We start from the raw sequence: 19425 nt of genomic DNA, 5'->3' as shown, positions 1-19425 counted from the left end.
GGTCTTCGTCTAATCCGTCGCTTTGTCCAAACTAATCAAAGATCAGCATTCTGTGCATCAACCGGCACCCTGTCTTAAAGGGCATTTCTTCCCAATATACCGTGGCATGGCAATACCCAACTGGAAGTAGGGTATAAACCACTTTTCTGCCTTGCCTGGACGGCTCCTACAGCATCATGTATACGTGACCGCCAGCATCAATGTATGCGACTTACAGCATCACGTATATGTGACCGCCAGCATCAATATATGCGACTTACAGCATCACGTATATGTGACCGCCAGCATCAATGTATGTGACTTACAGCATCACGTATATGTGACCGCCAGCATCAATATATGCGACTTACAGCATCACGTATATGTGACCGCCAGCATCAATGTGTGTGACTTACAGCATCACGTATACGTGACCACCAGCATCAATGTGTGTGACTTACAGCATCACGTATACGTGACCGCCAGCATCAATGTATGTGACTTACAGCATCACGTATACGTGACTGCCAGCATCAATGTGTGTGACTTACAGCATCACGTATACGTGACCACCAGCATCAATGTATGTGACTTACAGCATCACGTATACGTGACCACCATCATTACTGTATGTGACTTACACGTATGTTGCAGGAACTGATGCAGGATCCCCAGGGGTCGTACTCCGCCACTGAGTTCCAGACACTGTTTGAGGAGCTGGAGAGAGAACATACAAAGAATCAGGTAACATGACGTCTTGTTCCATGCTCACTGACGCTGACTGAACGTGTATGTGTTGGGATAGGTGAAGGAAGAGCATTCTCTCTCCAGAAGGTTATGCATGAAGGGAGACCAGGGCCCACTTGGACACAGCGATCTTAGCGCTAAGACTATTGTAAGCCTATGTTAAAGTATGGGAGTTAAGATCATCTTAGTGCTAAGATCCCTTTGTGCAAGTGGGCCCTGAAGGATCCATTGTAATGTTATGTTAGATGCACTTACTTTAAGGCTTGATGTATGGTCTGTTGGTTGACTGGACATAGGGTCCACTGGACATAGGGTCTACTGGACATAGGGTTTACTGGACATTGGGTCTACTGGACATAGGGTCTACTGGACATAGGGTCTACTGGACATCAGGTCTACTGGACATAAGGTGTACTGGACATAGGGTGTACTGGACATAGGGTGTACTGGACATCGGGTCTACTGGGCATAGGGTCTACTGGACATAGGGTCTACTGGACATAGGGTCCACTAGACATCGGGTCTACTGGACATAGGGTCCACTGGACATAGGGTGTCCTGGACATAGGGTCTACTGGACATAGGGTCTACTGGACATAGGATCCACTGGACATAGGGTGTACTGGACATAGGGTCTACTGGACATAGAGTTCATTGGACATAGGGTCTACTGGACATAGGGTCCACTGGACATAGGGTCTACTGGACATAGGGTCTACTGGACATAGGGTTTACTGGATATAGGGTCTACTGGACAAAGGGTGTACTGGACATCGGGTCTACTGGACATAGGGTCCACTGGACATAGGGTCTACTGGACATATGGTTTACTGGACATAGGGTGTACTGGACATAGGGTCTACTGGAAATAGGGTTTACAGGACATAGTGTCTACTGGACATAGGGTCTGTTGGAATCTATCAAACAAACAACATTTACTGGGATATGTTATTATAAATATAACAATATGTTACTATGTGTTGCATGGTTATGTCGTTGATATTGAAAACGACAATAGGGTTATTATCATAAATATATGATATTGAGAGTTGATCATGTCTCTAATACGAGTATATGTCTCACAGAGGCCGGACGTGCGGTGGTTTGAAAATCCAATACTGAGGAGGATACAGAGGGTGTTCGTCCACAATTACTTCTCCTACTTCGGTAGTTTCATCGCCGTCGCTAACGTCATTGTCATTTCTGTGAGTAGAGTTATCATCACCTGCAGCATCGCATGCAAATGTCATGGATATTCAATATTGTTACATAGACACATGTACTTCTTGTAATAGTGTCAGGAGCTAGTCATACCAAATCACATATTTGTTATGACCTGTCTGTTTTGTTTCCATGATTTATTTTATAGTTTTTATTTCCTTTACGGGGTCAAGGGTGACCACGTCTGTGCAGATTTGCATCCATTGGCCCTGCCAGGATCCGGTGATCATGGGTTAGAATTCCTGATTCACCCTGATTGTGATCCTAGGTTTGCTGCCTGTGTTTATAGGTTTGCCCCGAAGTTGTTAATGTCTGTAAACCTGCTTCACATAGGTTCCCCCCCCTCCCCCCGCCTTGTAAAGCTGACGGTCTAGATAACCACCTCCATGGTATGGTGGATGGACCATCTGTCTTGAGAGTGGAAGGTCGGTGGTTCAATCCCTGCCATGTATTTGTTGTTACCCTGCCTGGTGCTCCGGGTATAAAACAAGGACTGGTAGTCTCGGAGTCAGGCTACTGATACTGAGTGTCTTTGTTAAACTGTAGTATGGTATCTTATTAACACCAGCATTAGTACGGACTTACTGCTGATACACAGACACACATGCATGCATGCATGCACATTACTATATAATTGCCATAATCGTGACCACGACAATAGACCCCATTCGACCTCATGATAACATACCGACGTCTTCCGTGACTGTAATGACCTTCACCTTCTGTGTTTACAGGTGCAGCTTGATACTCGCTACGACGAGTCAATCAGTTCCAGTAATTCCTTGTTGAGGGTTAGTAGCAGTGTTTTTTTCAAATCTCTATACGACTGATTAAGATAAATCTAATTTTATCTGATACCTGTGTTGAGAATGCAATTTGTTTAATGCTTGATAGTTTTGCACAGTACGGTATAAAAGTATTATTTTTACAATTTGGTTTTCCATATTCAACTCTGATAAAATATAGATACCGCTACTCAGATAGTGATAAACGGCTATTCATAGAATTACTGTGATACTTCTGAAATAGAGAGGTCACACATTGTGTTACAGAGACAGTGAATAACACATGTTGTGTTTATCCACGCAGGTGACCAACTTCACGTTTGTCATCTACTACTTTGTGGAACAGACACTCAAAGTGTGGGCCATGGGTCCGCGGCGCTACATCTGGTACTACACCAACATCTTTGACGCTCTCATCACCCTGGCATTGGTGGTAGGTCGTTCTGTCATCATTTGGGTGTCAGTCATTCTTAGACGAGTATTATATTACCCACTGCTGTACCCATTTTATGTGAGAAAAATTAAAAAGATGGCTGTGACATTATTATATTTAGAAACTGTTTTGGCATCAGCAATCAGTGACATCATCTTGGAGGTAATACACTAATATGATGCATTTTGCTAAGGGACGGACCATATGATGTTCTGGTGGGAGGCCTTAGGATTTCATCAACAACAAAAACAATGTCCAAAAAAATGCTTGGAAAAATAATTTGCTTCAGAGTAGTGAAAGAAAGGAAGTTGTCGGTGCCATTTTTACAACACAGCTTTACTATTTGCACAGCTCTGTCAGCCTTACTGTGTACTATCACTGGAAGATACCAGGGCTTACGTCCCAGTATTGTGACCAGACATTGGCGTGGCAGTGGTTCTGTTTCAAACCCACCTTAACTTTCCAATAATAAATTATTGAATAAAATACACAAGAGGAATCTCAGCACACATGGGTTTATTCACATACGACCATAGGGAACTAAACATTGCAAAGGGGGGCACGGGTGGTCCAGTCGTCTAAGGCACCGCGATTGGCTGTGCAGAGTTGCGTCCCTCGGACACGACAGAAACCTAGGATTGTGGGTTCGAATCCCGGTTCGCCCCGATAATGTTTCTAGGTTTGTCAGCACCATACCCGTGCTCGTTGGTTTCACCGAAGTGGTAAACGTCTAAGACCTGCATCACTTCGGGCTTTCCTCCCACATTAAGCTGACACGCTGTGATATAACTGGAATACTGTTAAAAGCGCTGTTAAACCCAACTCACTGACTAAAAATTGCAAAGGTCGCTTCATTTCCCCAAGGGTGGGCCTCATGATATGTCTGTGTACTGAATAATGTCCCAGCTATCCATTAACTATGAAATAATATATAGATTCATGACAGAACGGGATGTTAATATGTGTGAGTTAGTAGTGAGACATTTGAACAGTGACTGTATGTGATCCCATTTGTCACTTTAATATTTCAGGTAGGAGAGATATTCACAGCAGTCCAGTATGGAATCCCCTACTCTTCAAGGTGAGTCCCAGAGAACCTGTCAGTGTCCTGGACTGTATGGTGTGACTCTATTATTGCATGCTCTATGTTTTCGCAGCATCGATAAATCTCGTAATCCACAACCCTTGCTGACTGTTTACTTCTGCAAGTCTAAGCACAATGTTTCATTGCATGATCGAATACAGGACTCATTGCGGTATGTCATGGCTACTTGTAAGTGTACATGTTAACTATTTTATGATAGTTTCTCAAATGTTTTTGAAGTGGGTTTACCCCTACCTCCATTCAAAATTGGTTAGAAAAGAACGCATTTGTTAGGACAATCCCTGTTGACCCAACATAGGCTGTATTCATACTGATTATACATAATCCCAAACAGGAAGTGATGTGAAGGTCATAATCCACACGTATCACACCACAAAATAGCCATACTGTGATAATATAGAGTTGCCACCCTTGAGTCGCTAATGACAGGTACTTTGTTTACCGAACTCGATGAAGAAAGTCAGCATCGATCAATCCTAATTGATGTGTCTTAAACGTTGAACACAGAACAAGAAACATTTTGCGTATGAAATATCTAATAGGTTAGTAAGTGTTCACCTTACGATCCATTATAAATTAACTACTACCATAATAGAGCTACATGGTAAAAGTAATGTTTTATGTTCCAAAATTATTGAATAAAATACACAAGAAGAATCTCAGCACACATGGGTTTATTCACATACGACCATATGGAACTAAACATTGCAAAGGGGGGCACGGGTGGCCCAGTCGTCTAAGGCGCCGCGTTTCGCTGTGCAGAGTTTCGTCCCTCGGCCAGACTGTGGGTTTGAATCCAGGTTCGCCCTGATTATGTTTCTAGGTTTGTCAGCACCATACCTGTGCTCGTGGGTTCCACGGAAGTGGTAAACGTCTGAGACCTGCATCACTTCGGGCTTTCCTCCCACATGAAATATCTAATAGGTTAATTATTAATTAACTACCACCATAATATAGCCACATGGTAAAAGTAATGTTTTATGTTAACGTATCAGTAGGGAGTAGACATGCTTACCTTGTGAGCTTGCTGACGGGGTTATTTTAAACCTCTCATGTGGACAAGGTTTTTGACCTCTGATCAGAAGGTATTTTTTTAATCCCATCACAAGACTGGAAAATTTGATGGCCGCTACATTACGATAAGTAAAAGTGGGTGTGTGTTCTGCAAGCTGAAGCACGGAGTCTCCTGGACATTTTCTCTGCATACAAATGCATACTTTTCTTCAGTTCTGACATACACATGTTATTTTTCATGTGTTGAGTTTGAGTCTAATTTTTCATAACAACTTTGCTTTGGATCACTGTTGATTCAGTGTGATTTTAACATTTGCACCTCCATTATGTTAGTTTGAAGTGAAACATTGGAACATCAAGTACTGTACTACAATAGGTAAAATGAAAAATTTTTTTGTTCTCCTGAAAAACTGAAAACCAGTGGCTGATAGCAGAATTAAATATGACAGAAGCCTCTCATCAAATAGTAATTGCTCCTATATAGCACATCTTCCACACATTCAGTGCTTTGCGCGCTTACTCAGATGCTGTGCTGGAGAGCATGGTTTGCTATGAACATCACTTATCCATCAGACTGCGGACTGGCATGTACATTAATTAATAAACATACCTGCAGCTTAGCACAAATCAAACAGTATTTCATTGTCGTCGTCTGTCTATATATATATACACCTGTTCATGTTACTAATGGCGTGAGAATACTGCCATGATTGACAGGTAGATGTGTTTTGTTGCAGCCACACACATGCCACCACCTCCAAGTTGTGGAACGTCGTGCGCTTCATCAACATCCTCATCATGGTCAGGCTCTTCCGCATCATCCCCCACATCAAGGTATGTGGAGTGAGTGAGTGAGTGAGTGAGTGAGGGGTAAGTGAGGAGTGAGTGAGTGAGTGATTGAGAGTGAGTGAGTGAGAGTGAGTGAGTGAGTGGCAGTATTCCATCAATATCACGGTGGATGACAGAAAGGGCTTCACACTTTGTACCCATGTGGGGAATGGAACCGAGGCCTTTGGCGGGATGAGCGAACACTTTAACCACTAGGCTACCCTACTGCTGACATGTGTCGGTAGCAGTGTATACCTACAGGGTATCCGTGTGTGTGTGTGTCCACAGCATGTGACATAGCCTTCATGCGTGGGACACTTGTGTGCCTTAGTATTCAGCTTGTGTGAGCCTGTGTCTCCTTGACTGTCCTGCAGGCCACCTCTGTGATAGCAAGCACCCTCATTGACCTTGTGAAGAACCTCAAAGCCTTTGCAGGTATCCTTGTGGTAAGTACTGGCACTTTCATACATGTATACATATATGTACTTATTATATCCTCGTTGTGATGAGACAACATGTATATATTTATGTACTTATTATATCCTCGTTGTGATGAGACAACATGTATATATTTATGTACTTATTATATCCTCGTTGTGATGAGACACTTGTGTAGTAGTGATATTTTCCTTGTAATTCTTTGCTCAACAGTGACAATGTCATTTTTGCCAATTACACTGTCATTTCGGCTTTTTTCATTACGAAATTTGATGTGCAGCAAGTATTCAGAATAACATATAGTGTGATATGTTTTTAGCAAATTAGGATTACCGTATTCGACGTAATAAGCGCCCCGCTCTAATAAGTGCCACGGCGATATTTGCTAATATATTGGCTAGTGAACAAACCCAATCAGCACCCCTTCCAATTGATCAATGTACACAAGACTTATTCATTCGCGTATAATACGCACTTGTGTGTTATATGCACCCTTAATTATGGGCAATTAAATTCTGGAAAAATATATCTGTCGTGTGTCAACATTTCAGGGTGTCAGCATAAACCACGAAATTTACGATCTTTCAGCTCTGTTTTTTTACCAAAATAAAATTCTAATAAGAGCACCCTATTTCTAATTTTGAGAGTGCCCTGGGCGCTTATTACGTCGAATACAGTATATAACTTCTTTATTTACAATGAATGCAATTGTTTTTAGTGTAGATACTAACACCATTATCAAGCAAATAATGTACAGAAATGTGAAGTCAAAAACCATATCAAAGTGAAATTTATCCCAAGTTTCCCTTAGCTGACCCGTGTGGTACACTGTCCAGTTTATTTGTTTGTTGTTAACTCAGCAATGTTCCAGCTGTATGAAGGTGGTCTGTAAATAATCAAGTCTGGAACCAAGTCAGCGAGCCTGACCGCCCAATCCCGTTAGACGCCTCTTATGACAAGCATACATTGGGCTGTAATATGTATGTCTGTCGTGTCCAGGTGATCTACTACTCCTTCGCTATAGTGGGGATGGAGCTGTTCCATGACGTCATCAAGTACCAGGCACCGAGCGCCAAGAATGAAACCAACAGGTGAGTATGCCAGTATGGTGATATTTATACTGACTGAGAAACAATACTATGTCTGGGTTTCTTTATGATACATACACAATTTAAACTATTGTTTAGCCATTCTCTAATTTCATTCCATCATGTAGATCTAGTATATAGAGAAGAGTGTTATAAGATGAAAAATTCAACAAAACAATGAATATGAGGCCAAATATATACCCTCAGTATTGTGAGTGAGTATGGTTTTATGCTGCGTTTCTGCCGTAGTCCTGATGTAGTCCTGATGTAGTCCTGCTGTAGTCTTGCTGTAGTCCTGATGTAGTCCTGCTGTAGTCTTGCTGTAATCCTGCTGTAGTCCTGCTGTAGTCCTGCTGTAGTCCTGTTGTAGTCCTCCTGTTGTAGTCCTATTGGGGTCCTCCTGTTGTAGTCCTGCTGTAGTCCTCCTGTTGTAGTCCTATAGTAGTCCTGCTGTAGTCCTCCTGTTGTAGTCCTATAGTAGTCCTGCTGTAGTCCTGCTGTTGTCCTGTTGTCCTGCTGTTGTCCTCAGGTAGTCCTGATGTAGTCCTCCTCTTGTAGTCCTGTTGTAGTTGTGTTGTAGTCCTGATGTAGTCCTCCTCTTGTAGTCCTGTTGTAGTCCTGTTGTAGTCCTGCCGTAGTCCTGCCGTAGTCCTGATGTAGTCCTCCTCTTGTAGTTCTGTTGTAGTCGTGTTGTAGTAGTGTTGTAGTCGTGTTGTAGTCCTGTTGTAGTCCTGTTGTAGTCCTCCTCTTGTAGTCGTGTTGTAGTAGTGTTGTAGTCGTGTTGTAGTCCTGTTGTAGTCCTCCTTTTGTAGTCCTGATGTAGTCCTGCTGTAGTCCTGAGGTAGTCCTGATGTAGTCCTCCTCTTGTAGTCCTGTTGTAGTCCTGCCGTAGTCCTGTTGTAGTCCTCTTGTAGTCCTCCTCTTGTAGTCCTGTTGTAGTCGTGTTGTAGTCGTGTTGTAGTCCTGTTGTAGTCCTGCCGTAGTCCTGTTGTAGTCCTCTTGTAGTCCTCCTCTTGTAGTCCTGTTGTAGTCGTGTTGTAGTCCTGTTGTAGTAGTGTTGTAGTCCTGTTGTAGTCCTCCTTTTGTAGTCCTGATGTAGTCCTGCTGTAGTCCTGAGGTAGTCCTGATGTAGTCCTCCTCTTGTAGTCCTGTTGTAGTTGTGTTGTAGTCCCGATGTTGTCCTGTTGTCCTGCTGTAGTCCTGAGGTAGTCCTGTTGTAGTCCTATTGTAGTCCTGCTGTAGTCCTGATGTTGTCCTGTTGTCCTGCTGTAGTCCTGTTGTAGTCCTGTTGTAGTCCTGAGGTAGTCCTGTTGTAGTCCTGAGGTAGTCCTGTTGTAGTCCTGTTGTAGTCCTGTTGTAGTTGTGTTGTGATCCTGCTGTATTCGAGAGCACTATTATCTGTGCTTCTTTTGTTCCAGCTCCAGCTTCCAGTGTGGCTCCTACCAGCAGCTGGAGTACTGGGCCAACAACTTTGATGACTTTGCCGTAAGTTTTGTACATGACTAACTCATGCCACACATTTATCATTCAGAGTTCACAAGCTACAAACGTGGAACATTTTTGTGTGAAAATTAGATCTGTCATGGTCTCCAAGACACACACAAAGTCAAGTAAGAGATATCTTATCCACATCATTACTAATTTTGGAATCATCAGAGTTTGGAATGTTGAATATCAGATAGACACTGGTAGACACTTCTGGCTCAATCCTTTGAATCACCACATAACAAGAGTGAACATTATTTCACATCCACGTGATTACAAATTCACTTGGGAGAGAATCCTCAGTTCCTCACAGCTTCTAGGCTCTTCTATAACTAATGACCAAACAGGCTAGACAACAGTTGTACTGAGTGAGTAAGTGAGTATGGTTTTACACCACTTTTGGCAATATTCCAGTACTATCATGGCTGGGACACCAGAAATGGGCTTCACACATTGTACCCATGTCGAGAATCAAACCCAGGTCTTTAGCGTCATGACCGAACGCTTTGACCACTAGGCTACCTGACCGCCCCAACAGTTGTACTGGTTTATACTCCCCATTTTGGTGGCTGGTCAAGCAGCTTTGTGTTAGGATGAGGAGTGATAAGAAGTCAAAGATATTACTACTCCTGTTTCAGTCATTAATGACTCAGCAAAGCCTAATGCGATGTGTTTGTGTGTTTGTGTGTTTGTTTGTTTGTTTGTTTGTTGTTTAATGCCACACTCAGCAATATTCTAGCTATATGACGATGGTCTGTAAATAATCGAGTCTGGACCAGACAATCCAGTGATTGATATTATGAGCATCAATCTACGCATTTGGGATCGATGACATGTATCAAACAAGTCAGCGAGCCTGACCACCCGATCCTGTTAGTCACCTCTTAAGACAAGCGTAGTTGCCTTTTGCGGCAAGCATGGGTTGCCGAAGCCCTATTCTACCCCGGATCTTCACGAGGCTGTGTTTCTGTGAGTGGTGGGTGCTACAGGTAGAGCAGGGCATGCCTACCCATTTTGCAAACATCTGTCATCACGGATTTTCAATGATCAATTCATACAATTTTCACTGCTTTTTCGCCTTTTACGCCAAATGGAATTCTGTTTTGGCAGATAATCGAGACTGATTATTCTCTGGCACTGACAGTTTATATTTGTTTGTGACATGGATGTATTGTGGTTTGAGCATTAGACATTGTAATATCAACAACAGGCTGTGTGTTGGAATATTTTCGTGATGACATGTGCTTTGACTGGAGTGCTGACATGTTGAGACTGGTGATGTTATGTTGCAGGCATCTGTGGTGGTGTTGTGGGACATCATGGTGGTGAATAACTGGATGGTCTTCCTTGCTGCCTTCAGACAGGCAACATCTCCGTAAGTAGCTCACTGGCTCACAGTTGATCAACAAATTGAGGACTGGGATTTAACTGAAATCTGTTTTGAAAAAATTGTATTTATTGCAGCATTTGCTTTTGGGACTTTTACGTAACTCATATGGATCCACCACATAAGTTAGTTTTTCCAATATGGCAGGTTGGCTGGTGATGAAAATTTTGGAATCATCTTTGTTTGGTTTGTTGAATATTAGATACTGGTAGACACGCTTCTGGCTCAGTCCCTTGTATTATCACATAACAAGAGTGAACATTATTTGAAATTGATCACAGTGCTGACCACTGACAGATGAAAAATGCAATACTACACTGTAGTAACCATATTCATTCCACCAGGGCACCGTTCCACAAAATGTTTGTAGTGCTACGACTGCCATCAGCCATGGTAAAGTTTTGGAGTTATGATTGTCTTAGCACTATGATCGCTTTGGGGAACATTGCACACTGGTTAACATATTTGTGTCACGTTTATAACACTGCTCATTGGTATGCTGGTATGGTTCAGACTTCGCTCTGACTTTTCAGACAGATAACTGATAGTGACTGTAGATATTAGATGATGATGGTTGGACAGGGTGTCTTTAATGATCTCTGTATTTCAGGTGGGCATACCTGTTTTTTATAGCCTGGTGGCTGCTGACTGTTGTCATCGTTCTCAATCTGTTCACGGCTCTCATCCTGGAGGTGAGTCCCAGTGTCAGTGTCTGTATGAGGTCATGCAGGAAGTGATGTCTGGAGCTGAGTCCTTGATCATGCTGTCAAACAGTGGTGTCTGCCCCAGGTGTGTCTGTCCCTGGTGTGTCCGTCTCAGGTGTGTCTGTCCCAGGTGTGTACGTTTCAGGTGTGACCGTCCCAGGTGTGCCTGTCCTTTGTGTGTCTGTTCCTGGGGTGTTCGTCTCAGGTGTGTCTGTCCCTGGTGTGTCCATCTCAGGTGTGTTTGTCCAAGGTGTGTCTGTCCCTGGTGTGTCTGTCCCTGGTGTGTCCATCTCAGGTGTGTTTGTCCAAGGTGTGTCTGTCCCTGGTGTGTCTGTCCCTGGTGTGTCCATCTCAGGTGTGTTTGTCCAAGGTGTGTCTGTCCCTGGTGTGTCTGTCCTAGGTGTGTCCATCCCAGGTGTGTCTGTCCCTGGTGTGTCTGTCCTAGGTGTGTCCATCCCAGGTGTGTCTGTCCCAGGTGTGTCTGTCCTAGGTGTGTCCATCCCAGGTGTGTCTGTCCCAGGTGTGTCTGTCCCAGGTGTGTCTGTCCCAGGTGTGTACGTTTCAGGTGTGACCGTCCCAGGTGTGCCTGTCCTTTGTGTGTCTGTTCCTGGGGTGTTCATCTCAGGTGTGTCTGTCCCAGGTGTGTCCGTCTCACGTGTGTCAGTCCCAGGTGTGTCTGTCCCAGGTGTGTCTGTCCTAGGTGTGTCCATCCCAGGTGTGTCTGTCCCAGGTGTGTCTGTCCCAGGTGTGTCTGTCCCAGGTGTGTCTGTCCCAGGTGTGTCTGTCCTAGGTGTGTCCATCCCAGGTGTGTCTGTCCCAGGTGTGTCTGTCCCAGGTGTGTCTGTCCCAGGTGTGTCTGTCCTAGGTGTGTCCATCCCAGGTGTGTCTGTCCCAGGTGTGTCTGTCCCAGATGTGTCCATCTCAGGTGTGTCTGTCAATGGTGTGTCCATCTCAGGTGTGTCAGTCCCAGGTGTGTCTGTCCCAGGTGTGTCTGTCCTAGGTGTGTCCATCCCAGGTGTGTCTGTCCCAGGTGTGTCTGTCCTAGATGTGTCCATCTCAGGTGTGTCCGTTCCAGGTGTGTCCATCCCGTTATGTCTGTCCCAGGTGTGTCTATCTCAGGTGTGTCTGTCCCAGGTGTATCCATTCCAGCTGTGTCCCTCCCATGTTTGTCTGGTCTTCCCTAGGTGTGTCCGTCCCAGGTATGTCTGTCCCAGGTGTGTCCGTCCCAGGCCTGTCTGTCCCAGGTGTATCCATTCCAGGTGTGTCCGTGACGGGTTGTCCCTGGTGTGTCCATCTCAGGTGTGTCTGTCCCAGGTGTGTCTGTTCTAGGTGTGTCAGTCCCAGGTGTGTCTGTCCTAGATGTGTCCGTCTCAGGTGTGTCTGTCTTAGGTGTGTCCATTCCAGGTGCGAATGTCCCAGGTGTGTCCGTCCCAAGTGTGTGTGTCCCAGGTGTATCCATCCTAGGTGTGTGTCCCAGGTGTGTCCATTCCATGTGTGTCCCAGGTGTGTGCGTAACAAAAATGTTCAGTCCAGGTGTGTTCAGTCCAGGTGTGTCCTTACCAGGTATGTCCAGTGACCAGTGTCTTTTACAGGCAGCCATGAAAAGCTGGAATATTGCTGACTACAGCACAAGACATCACTGTCTCACATCTGTTTGGGGGCGTTTGAGGAGCCTTGTGGTTGAGGCATTGCCTTGTCCTGCTGAAGCCATGGGTTTGATTCTGTATTTGGGCAGACTGTATGAAGCCATATGTTGATGTGGCTAGAATGATGCTAGAATGATGCAAAAAGAAGCATATTATCAAACTTAATAGATCACTTTTGTTTGGTTAGTACCAACTGAGAGTGAGTGAGTTGGGTTTAACACCGCTTTTAACAGTATTCCAGTTATATCACGGTGTGTCAGCTAAATGTGGGAGGAAAGCCCGAAGTGATGCAGGTCTCAACGCCTGGCGACTGGGTCACCCCTGCCCCTGTACCAACTGAGAACAGTGATGACACGTGTGTCCCACCCTGAGTCTCTACGTTGTGTTAGCCCAGGGCTTCATTTCACAGAGAAAGATGAAACCTTTTTCAAAGTCTTTTATCATCGAGGTTTTGAAGTTTAAAAAAAGTAAATATCAAAGATTTATTAAGTTAAAAAGTAATGTTTGAAAACAGATATTATTGTTACTATTGTGTTAGTGTTGTGGAGAAGGTCAAGTAGTACTGTTTACTGCCGTAGAACTTCATCATGAAATGGGACAAGATCCTGCACACCTCCCGTGATCGCTCTGAATCTGGACAAGTTGAAGAGGCCAATCATCTCATGTCTGTACATGAAATGTTCCGGTGAGTCAGTCTGTACATCAGATGTTCTGGAGAGTCTGTCTGTACATGAAATGTTCCGGTGAGTCAGTCTGCACATAAGATGTTCTGGCGAGTCTGTCTATACATGAAATGTTCCTGTGAGTCAGTCTGCACATCAGATGTTCAGTGAGTCTGTCTGCACATCAAATGTTCCTGCTAGTTTCTGTACATGAAATGTTTGGTGACTGACTGTACACGAAATGTTCCAATGAGTCTGTTAACAAAATGTTATGTTCCTGTTGTGAATTATACAAGGGCTTTATTCCGCAAAGGGGTGTACGAGGGCTGGTCAAATAGTTCTAAGACTAGCTAACAATCAAAATCAACAATACTAAAAAAATGCTTTTAATTTTATTTTTCAACATAATACCCTGCTTTTCAGTGCACTTCTCATATGGATATTGAAGCTTTTCAATTCCAGTCAGGAATTCACGGCATTTTTGAGGTCATCATTGTCGTCATAGAGCTTTCCACGAAGGTGTTCTTTCAGTTTAGGGAATGGGTGGAAATCACTTGGTGCCAGGTCTGGCGAGTATGGAGGGTGAGGAAGCACTTTGAACCCACATTGTCGCACAGCAGCCTTTGCATGTTCAGGGGTGTGAGAAGAGGCATTGTCATGAAGTAGTAGAACTCCAGCAGTCAGCATTCCTGGCCTCTTTTCTTTGATAGAATCTCTCGGTCGATGAAGCAAATCAACATAGTAGGGACCGGTAATCGTCTTTTGACTTCCTAAGTAACCAACAAGGCTCACTCCCTTTGCATCCCAGAATACAGTGGCCAACTTTCTTCACTGATCTTGAAGACTTGAATTTCTTTGGTGTCAGAGAAGTTGAATGCTGCCATTCCATGTATTGCGTTTTGACTCGGGATCAGAGTGGTAGACCCATGTTTCACCACTTGTTACTAATCTCTTTCTGAATTTGACGAAATCCTCCTCAATCAGCTCTAAGTTATGTCTGGCAATTACAGTTCTTTTTTCCTGCAGATCAGAATTTAGAAACTTTGGCATCCAACGAGCAGATATCTTATTCATTTGTAAATGTTCATGAATAATAGTTTCAATGGATCCATGGCTAAGACCTGCATCTTCCTCAAGTTCAGCAATGGTAATATTGATGAAAGTTGAGGGATGTACAGATCTTGGGTTATCATCAAGGCTTGTTCTCTCAGCCTTAAACATAGCTGCCCAGTGTTTTAACAGTGGAATAGTGAGGGCACTTATCCCCATACACTTGTGACATGCGGTCATGAATTTCTTGGGGAGTACTTTTCCTCAAAAGTAAAAAACTTGATGACTGCTCAGGACTCATTTTTTTCCCATTTCTGCATCCATTTGGGACCCCTATCATGTTCAACTGGCTGTCCCTTATATGGAAGCGGCCACAACAGACCAAATACACTTACAATGAACTACTGAAACAATGTGCTATATTGACCAGTTCACTTTGTTGAAAGTTGAAAGTTAGTCAGGCTCAGAACATTTTGACCGGCCCTCGTAAAGATTATGACTATGATCAATATCAAACAATAGGAGTTGTTGTTGTTGTTGTTTGTTGTTTAATGCCACACTCAGCAACACCCCAGCTATATGACAGCGGCCTGTAAAGAATCGAGACTGGATCAGATAATCCAGTGATTGTCATCATGAGCATCGATCCACGCAATAGGGATACAATGACATGCATCGACTACGTCAGCGAGTCTGACCACCCGATCCAGTTAGTCGCCTCTTACGACAAGCATGGTCACCTTTATGGCAAGCATGTGTTGCTGAAGACATATTCTACCCCGGACCTTCACGGGTTAACAACAGGAGTAATGATCATGTAAATGTTTGTATGTGGTCAGAAGTGGAAGAAAAGCCTTGACCTACAAACATCTTCATGTTCTTGTTTTGTTCAGCTACACTATTTTGAAGAGGGAAGATGAATGTTTTGACTTATTACAGAGTGTAGGGTTTAATCTCATTGCCTGTGTGTGAATACTGGTCAGAATCTGGGAATGACATGTAGTCTTATACAATTTTGGTAGAAACAAACAACTCCCATTTTAATTGAAAAGGAGCACCAGTGAGAGGGGAGACTATTGACAATCTAGACTTGCTTCATTTAGGGCTATAGTATGACAGTAAGGGATAGGCGGAAGGGAAAATACTATGGTTCAGACAAAAGATATGCTGCTGGTCATCTTCCTGAGGCAAGAGAGTTAACTGACTTTCAAGTCCAATTTCCACCCTTGCCTAACCAGGCTGGGATTCCTGGGCTCGATCGTAGCGCCACCAGTGGCTTTTACTAGGAAGGCCCTTCTATGTACCATCTATGGACCAATCAGATTCCACTTCTCATATCACTTGCATTGACTTCAAACAAATGGTGGCGCCCAGTCAAGACGAACTGATCAATAATCAAGATCTATATTGTGATAAAACGGGTTTTACATCGCGAAAATGCATCAAATCATGTGAACACCTTGATTAAAAACATGAAAAGATTTGGAAAATATCTGTTGACAATGAATTGGCAGTGCACATGCTTTGCAAATCCTGCAATCAACTGAAATCTCCACAACAGATTACGAACTGGATTTTGATTTTGTTGCTTGATTTTGATTGGACTATGCAAAGACTCCTTAGCCCAGCCAAAGAGTAACAGGATAATACCAGCGTAGTTCGGCAAGGGTGAAAACTGGACTTTATAAGTCAGTTAACTCTCTTGCCCCGGGAAGATTGGTGCTAGTACACCAATGAAATGGCTGTTATTCCTGAAGGGTAGGGGTCATGGCTTCGGTCAACATGTGGTCATTAAGTGTTGTGTGTTATTCCAGAGGTTTGCTGCAAGAACCAGCTGAGAATGAGCTCCTGGTGGAGTTGACCTCTCACAGATATCTCCAGCTGGACAGATGACAATCAGCAGGTGATGGTTCTACAGGCACGACGGCAGTGTCACCAACGCCCAGACCATCACCGCAACGTCATCCATCGGAATCACGCCCCATCTGACAATGAGTGGACGACAGTGGACACCCATGCAGATGCCACAGGGAAATCTGTCTTAGTTTATTCAGAAACAAATAGGAAATTCTGTAATGTGCAATACTTACTATTTTAGTGATATACATGTGTTTAATACACCTGCATTGTCTTATATTATGCTTTTTAATTCATAATGTAAAACATTTTATGTTGCCTATGTATTTGATTCCCTTTTATTCTACTTTCTGTCATAATGTATTTTTCCTTGATTTTAGCCTCTGTCATAATTACTTCCAACTATGTCAGTTTATGTGTGAATTACAGCGGATATTTAAGACAGATATGAAAATTATTCATAAGCCAAAAATATTTTATCCTTAGAATTTAATCTTTTTAAATTTGTTTCAATATGAAATGTATTTCTATGTCAAGCTGAGCTGTCAATGTCCTAAAGGTATCTTGGGTGTGAGTCCCCTGACAACAGAGCTGAATCATGATTTGTGAAGCACTTGTAACTTATGTGTCATAGGAGGAGTGGGTTGCATGTTTGTGTTTCTGGCTTGAAGGAAAGCCTGATAACACATGCTATTGTTTCAGTTGTTCTACATTAATGTACAAAATAAGATGGGTTATGTGTCAGTTCACCTTAACTTCAGGGTCATGTGAACATCAGGTGACACAGTGTTGAACTTAACACTGACCCTGACCCTGAGATTGACCCTAACCCTAACCCTGACCCTGACATTGACCCTGACACTGACACTGACACTGACACTAACCCTGACCCTGACCCTGACATTGACCCTGACCCTGACATTGACCCTGACCCTGACCCTGACATTGACCCTGACCCTGACCCTGACACTGACACCGACACTGACACTAACCCTAACCCTAACCCTAACCCTAACCTTGATCCTGACAATGACCCTAACCCTGACATTGACCCTGACCCTGACCCTGACTTGAGGCTTGAGTCATTCTCTTTTATGTGTATATAGTTATTATACCTACATTTTTGTCTAGTTGAAGGATAACAGACACCTTTTATCCCAACAATATTTATTAAGATACTGAAATGGCAGCAGACTTAGCTCTATATTTTTAAGAGTTTTAATTCCTCAGGCAGTTGAAATGAGGAACTAGTTTATCTGGTTGTTTTTTTAAATTATGTCTAAATTAAGACAGTTAAGACAACAAACTTACAACTCATGATTTTTGAACAGGCTGAAGATGTAATGTTGTCAGAGTAATACCATGCACAATCAACCAGGTCACAGTTTAACCAGTCAATTCCCAGTTAGTTGCCCCTCAGGACAATTGCATACCAGTCACTTACCACTCTTTACATTGTAAACACAAGATCAATATATATTTTCTAAAGTTAAAGATAAAGAATGTATATATCTATTTTATTCTATATCTTACATGACTGAAGATGGCGGGAGAGCTACAGAATCTACTAAGCCTCACTATCTCACGGTGTCCCTTTCTCCCTGAAACTGTGCAGGGTGACCCTGCTGTCTCACGTGCTTCAATAAGCCGTGCAGAGTGCTGACCCTTAGTCATACCAGAACCTGATCACTGTGTTCCATTCCCAGCTTCCACAAATGCTGTTCATACTGGCATTAAACCAAATTAACATGCTCACCCTTCTACTTTTCATGAAGGGTATGTGATATTTAATTTGAAAGAAAAGAACCAAAAATATACCTCAGCTTGCTGAATTTGAAAAAAAGAGATTGTGAGCTCAATGATAACTATTATGATATTGATGTGAGGTGCAGCATAGTGGGAAGATGCAGCATAGTGGGAAGGTGCAGCATAGTGGGAAGGTGCAGCATAGTGGGAAGGTGCAGTAGGAAGGTGCAGCATAGTGGATGGGAAGGTGCAGTAGGAAGGTGCAGCATAGTGGATGGGAAGATGCAGCATAGTGGGAAGGTGCAGCATAGTGGGAAGGTGCAGTAGGAAGGTGCAGCATAGTGGATGGGAAGGTGCAGTAGGAAGGTGCAGCATAGTGGATGGGAAGATGCAGCATAGTGGGAAGGTGCAGCATAGTGGGAAGATGCAGCATGGTGGGTGGGAAGATGCAGCATAGTGGGAAGATGCAGCATAGTGGGTGGGAAGATGCAGCATAGTGGGAAGGTGCAGCATAGTGGGAAGATGCAGCATGGTGGGTGGGAAGATGCAGCATAGTGGGAAGATGCAGCATAGTGGGTGGGAAGATGCAGCATAGTAGGTGGGAAGATGCAGCATAGTAGGTGGGAAGATGCAGCATAGTGGGTGGGAAGATGCAGCATAGTGGGTGGGAAGATGCAGCGTAGTAGGTGGGAAGATGCAGCATAGTAGGTGGGAAGATGCAGCATAGTGGGTGGGAAGATGCAGCATAGTAGGTGGGAAGATGCAGCATAGTGGGTGGGAAGATGCAGCATAGTGGGAAGGTGCAGCATAGTGGGAAGGTGCAGCATAGTGGGAAGATGCAGCATAGTGAGTGGGAAGATGCAGCATAGTAGTAATTGCAAATGTGTTGGGAATGGAAACCTACATCTCTTCAAAGAGGGATATTTTAATTATTTGTCTTTTGTTTAACACCACACTCAGCATTATTCTAGCTATATGGTGGCTGTATATAATTGAGTCTGGACCAGGCAATCCAGTGATTCAAATCATAAACATCGATCCACGTAATTGGTATACATTGACATACAATTGTATAACAATGGTAAAAATCTTGTCTATTGATGTTTTCACTTCTCATTGATGAAGTGTCCCCATTAAACTGTGAGAATGAGATCTTTTACTCCGATATAATACCTCTCTTTATAAAGATCTGAGGATACCTCCATAGAAGGTTGAATCTGAAACCCTTAAAGAACTTTGACTACTACATC

The 19425-nt window shown here is 43.4% G+C and overlaps 1 protein-coding gene across 1 annotated transcript in view; it reads left to right on the top strand.

Moving 5' to 3' along the window:
• Positions 1-18768, top strand: part of LOC139473831 (two pore channel protein 2-like) — a 39778-nt gene extending 21010 nt beyond the window's left edge. Inside the window, exons 14-26 of the mRNA XM_071256596.1 lie at positions 634-723; positions 1812-1931; positions 2682-2738; positions 3037-3169; positions 4201-4246; positions 6022-6118; positions 6487-6558; positions 7550-7641; positions 9057-9123; positions 10416-10498; positions 11121-11202; positions 13439-13545; positions 16387-18768. Of these exons, the coding sequence (XP_071112697.1) occupies positions 634-723; positions 1812-1931; positions 2682-2738; positions 3037-3169; positions 4201-4246; positions 6022-6118; positions 6487-6558; positions 7550-7641; positions 9057-9123; positions 10416-10498; positions 11121-11202; positions 13439-13545; positions 16387-16465 (1125 nt within the window). The 3' untranslated portion in view covers positions 16466-18768. The remainder of the gene's footprint in view (positions 1-633; positions 724-1811; positions 1932-2681; positions 2739-3036; positions 3170-4200; positions 4247-6021; positions 6119-6486; positions 6559-7549; positions 7642-9056; positions 9124-10415; positions 10499-11120; positions 11203-13438; positions 13546-16386) is intronic.
• Positions 18769-19425: the final 657 nt, after the last annotated feature.

The sequence above is a fragment of the Haliotis cracherodii genome, unplaced genomic scaffold (genome assembly GCF_022045235.1).
Source record: "Haliotis cracherodii isolate W230 unplaced genomic scaffold, xgHalCrac1.p SCAF_3, whole genome shotgun sequence".
Lineage (NCBI taxonomy): Eukaryota > Metazoa > Mollusca > Gastropoda > Lepetellida > Haliotidae > Haliotis > Haliotis cracherodii.
Note: the sequence above shows the minus strand (reverse complement) of the source record. Positions and strands in the feature narration are given on the sequence as shown.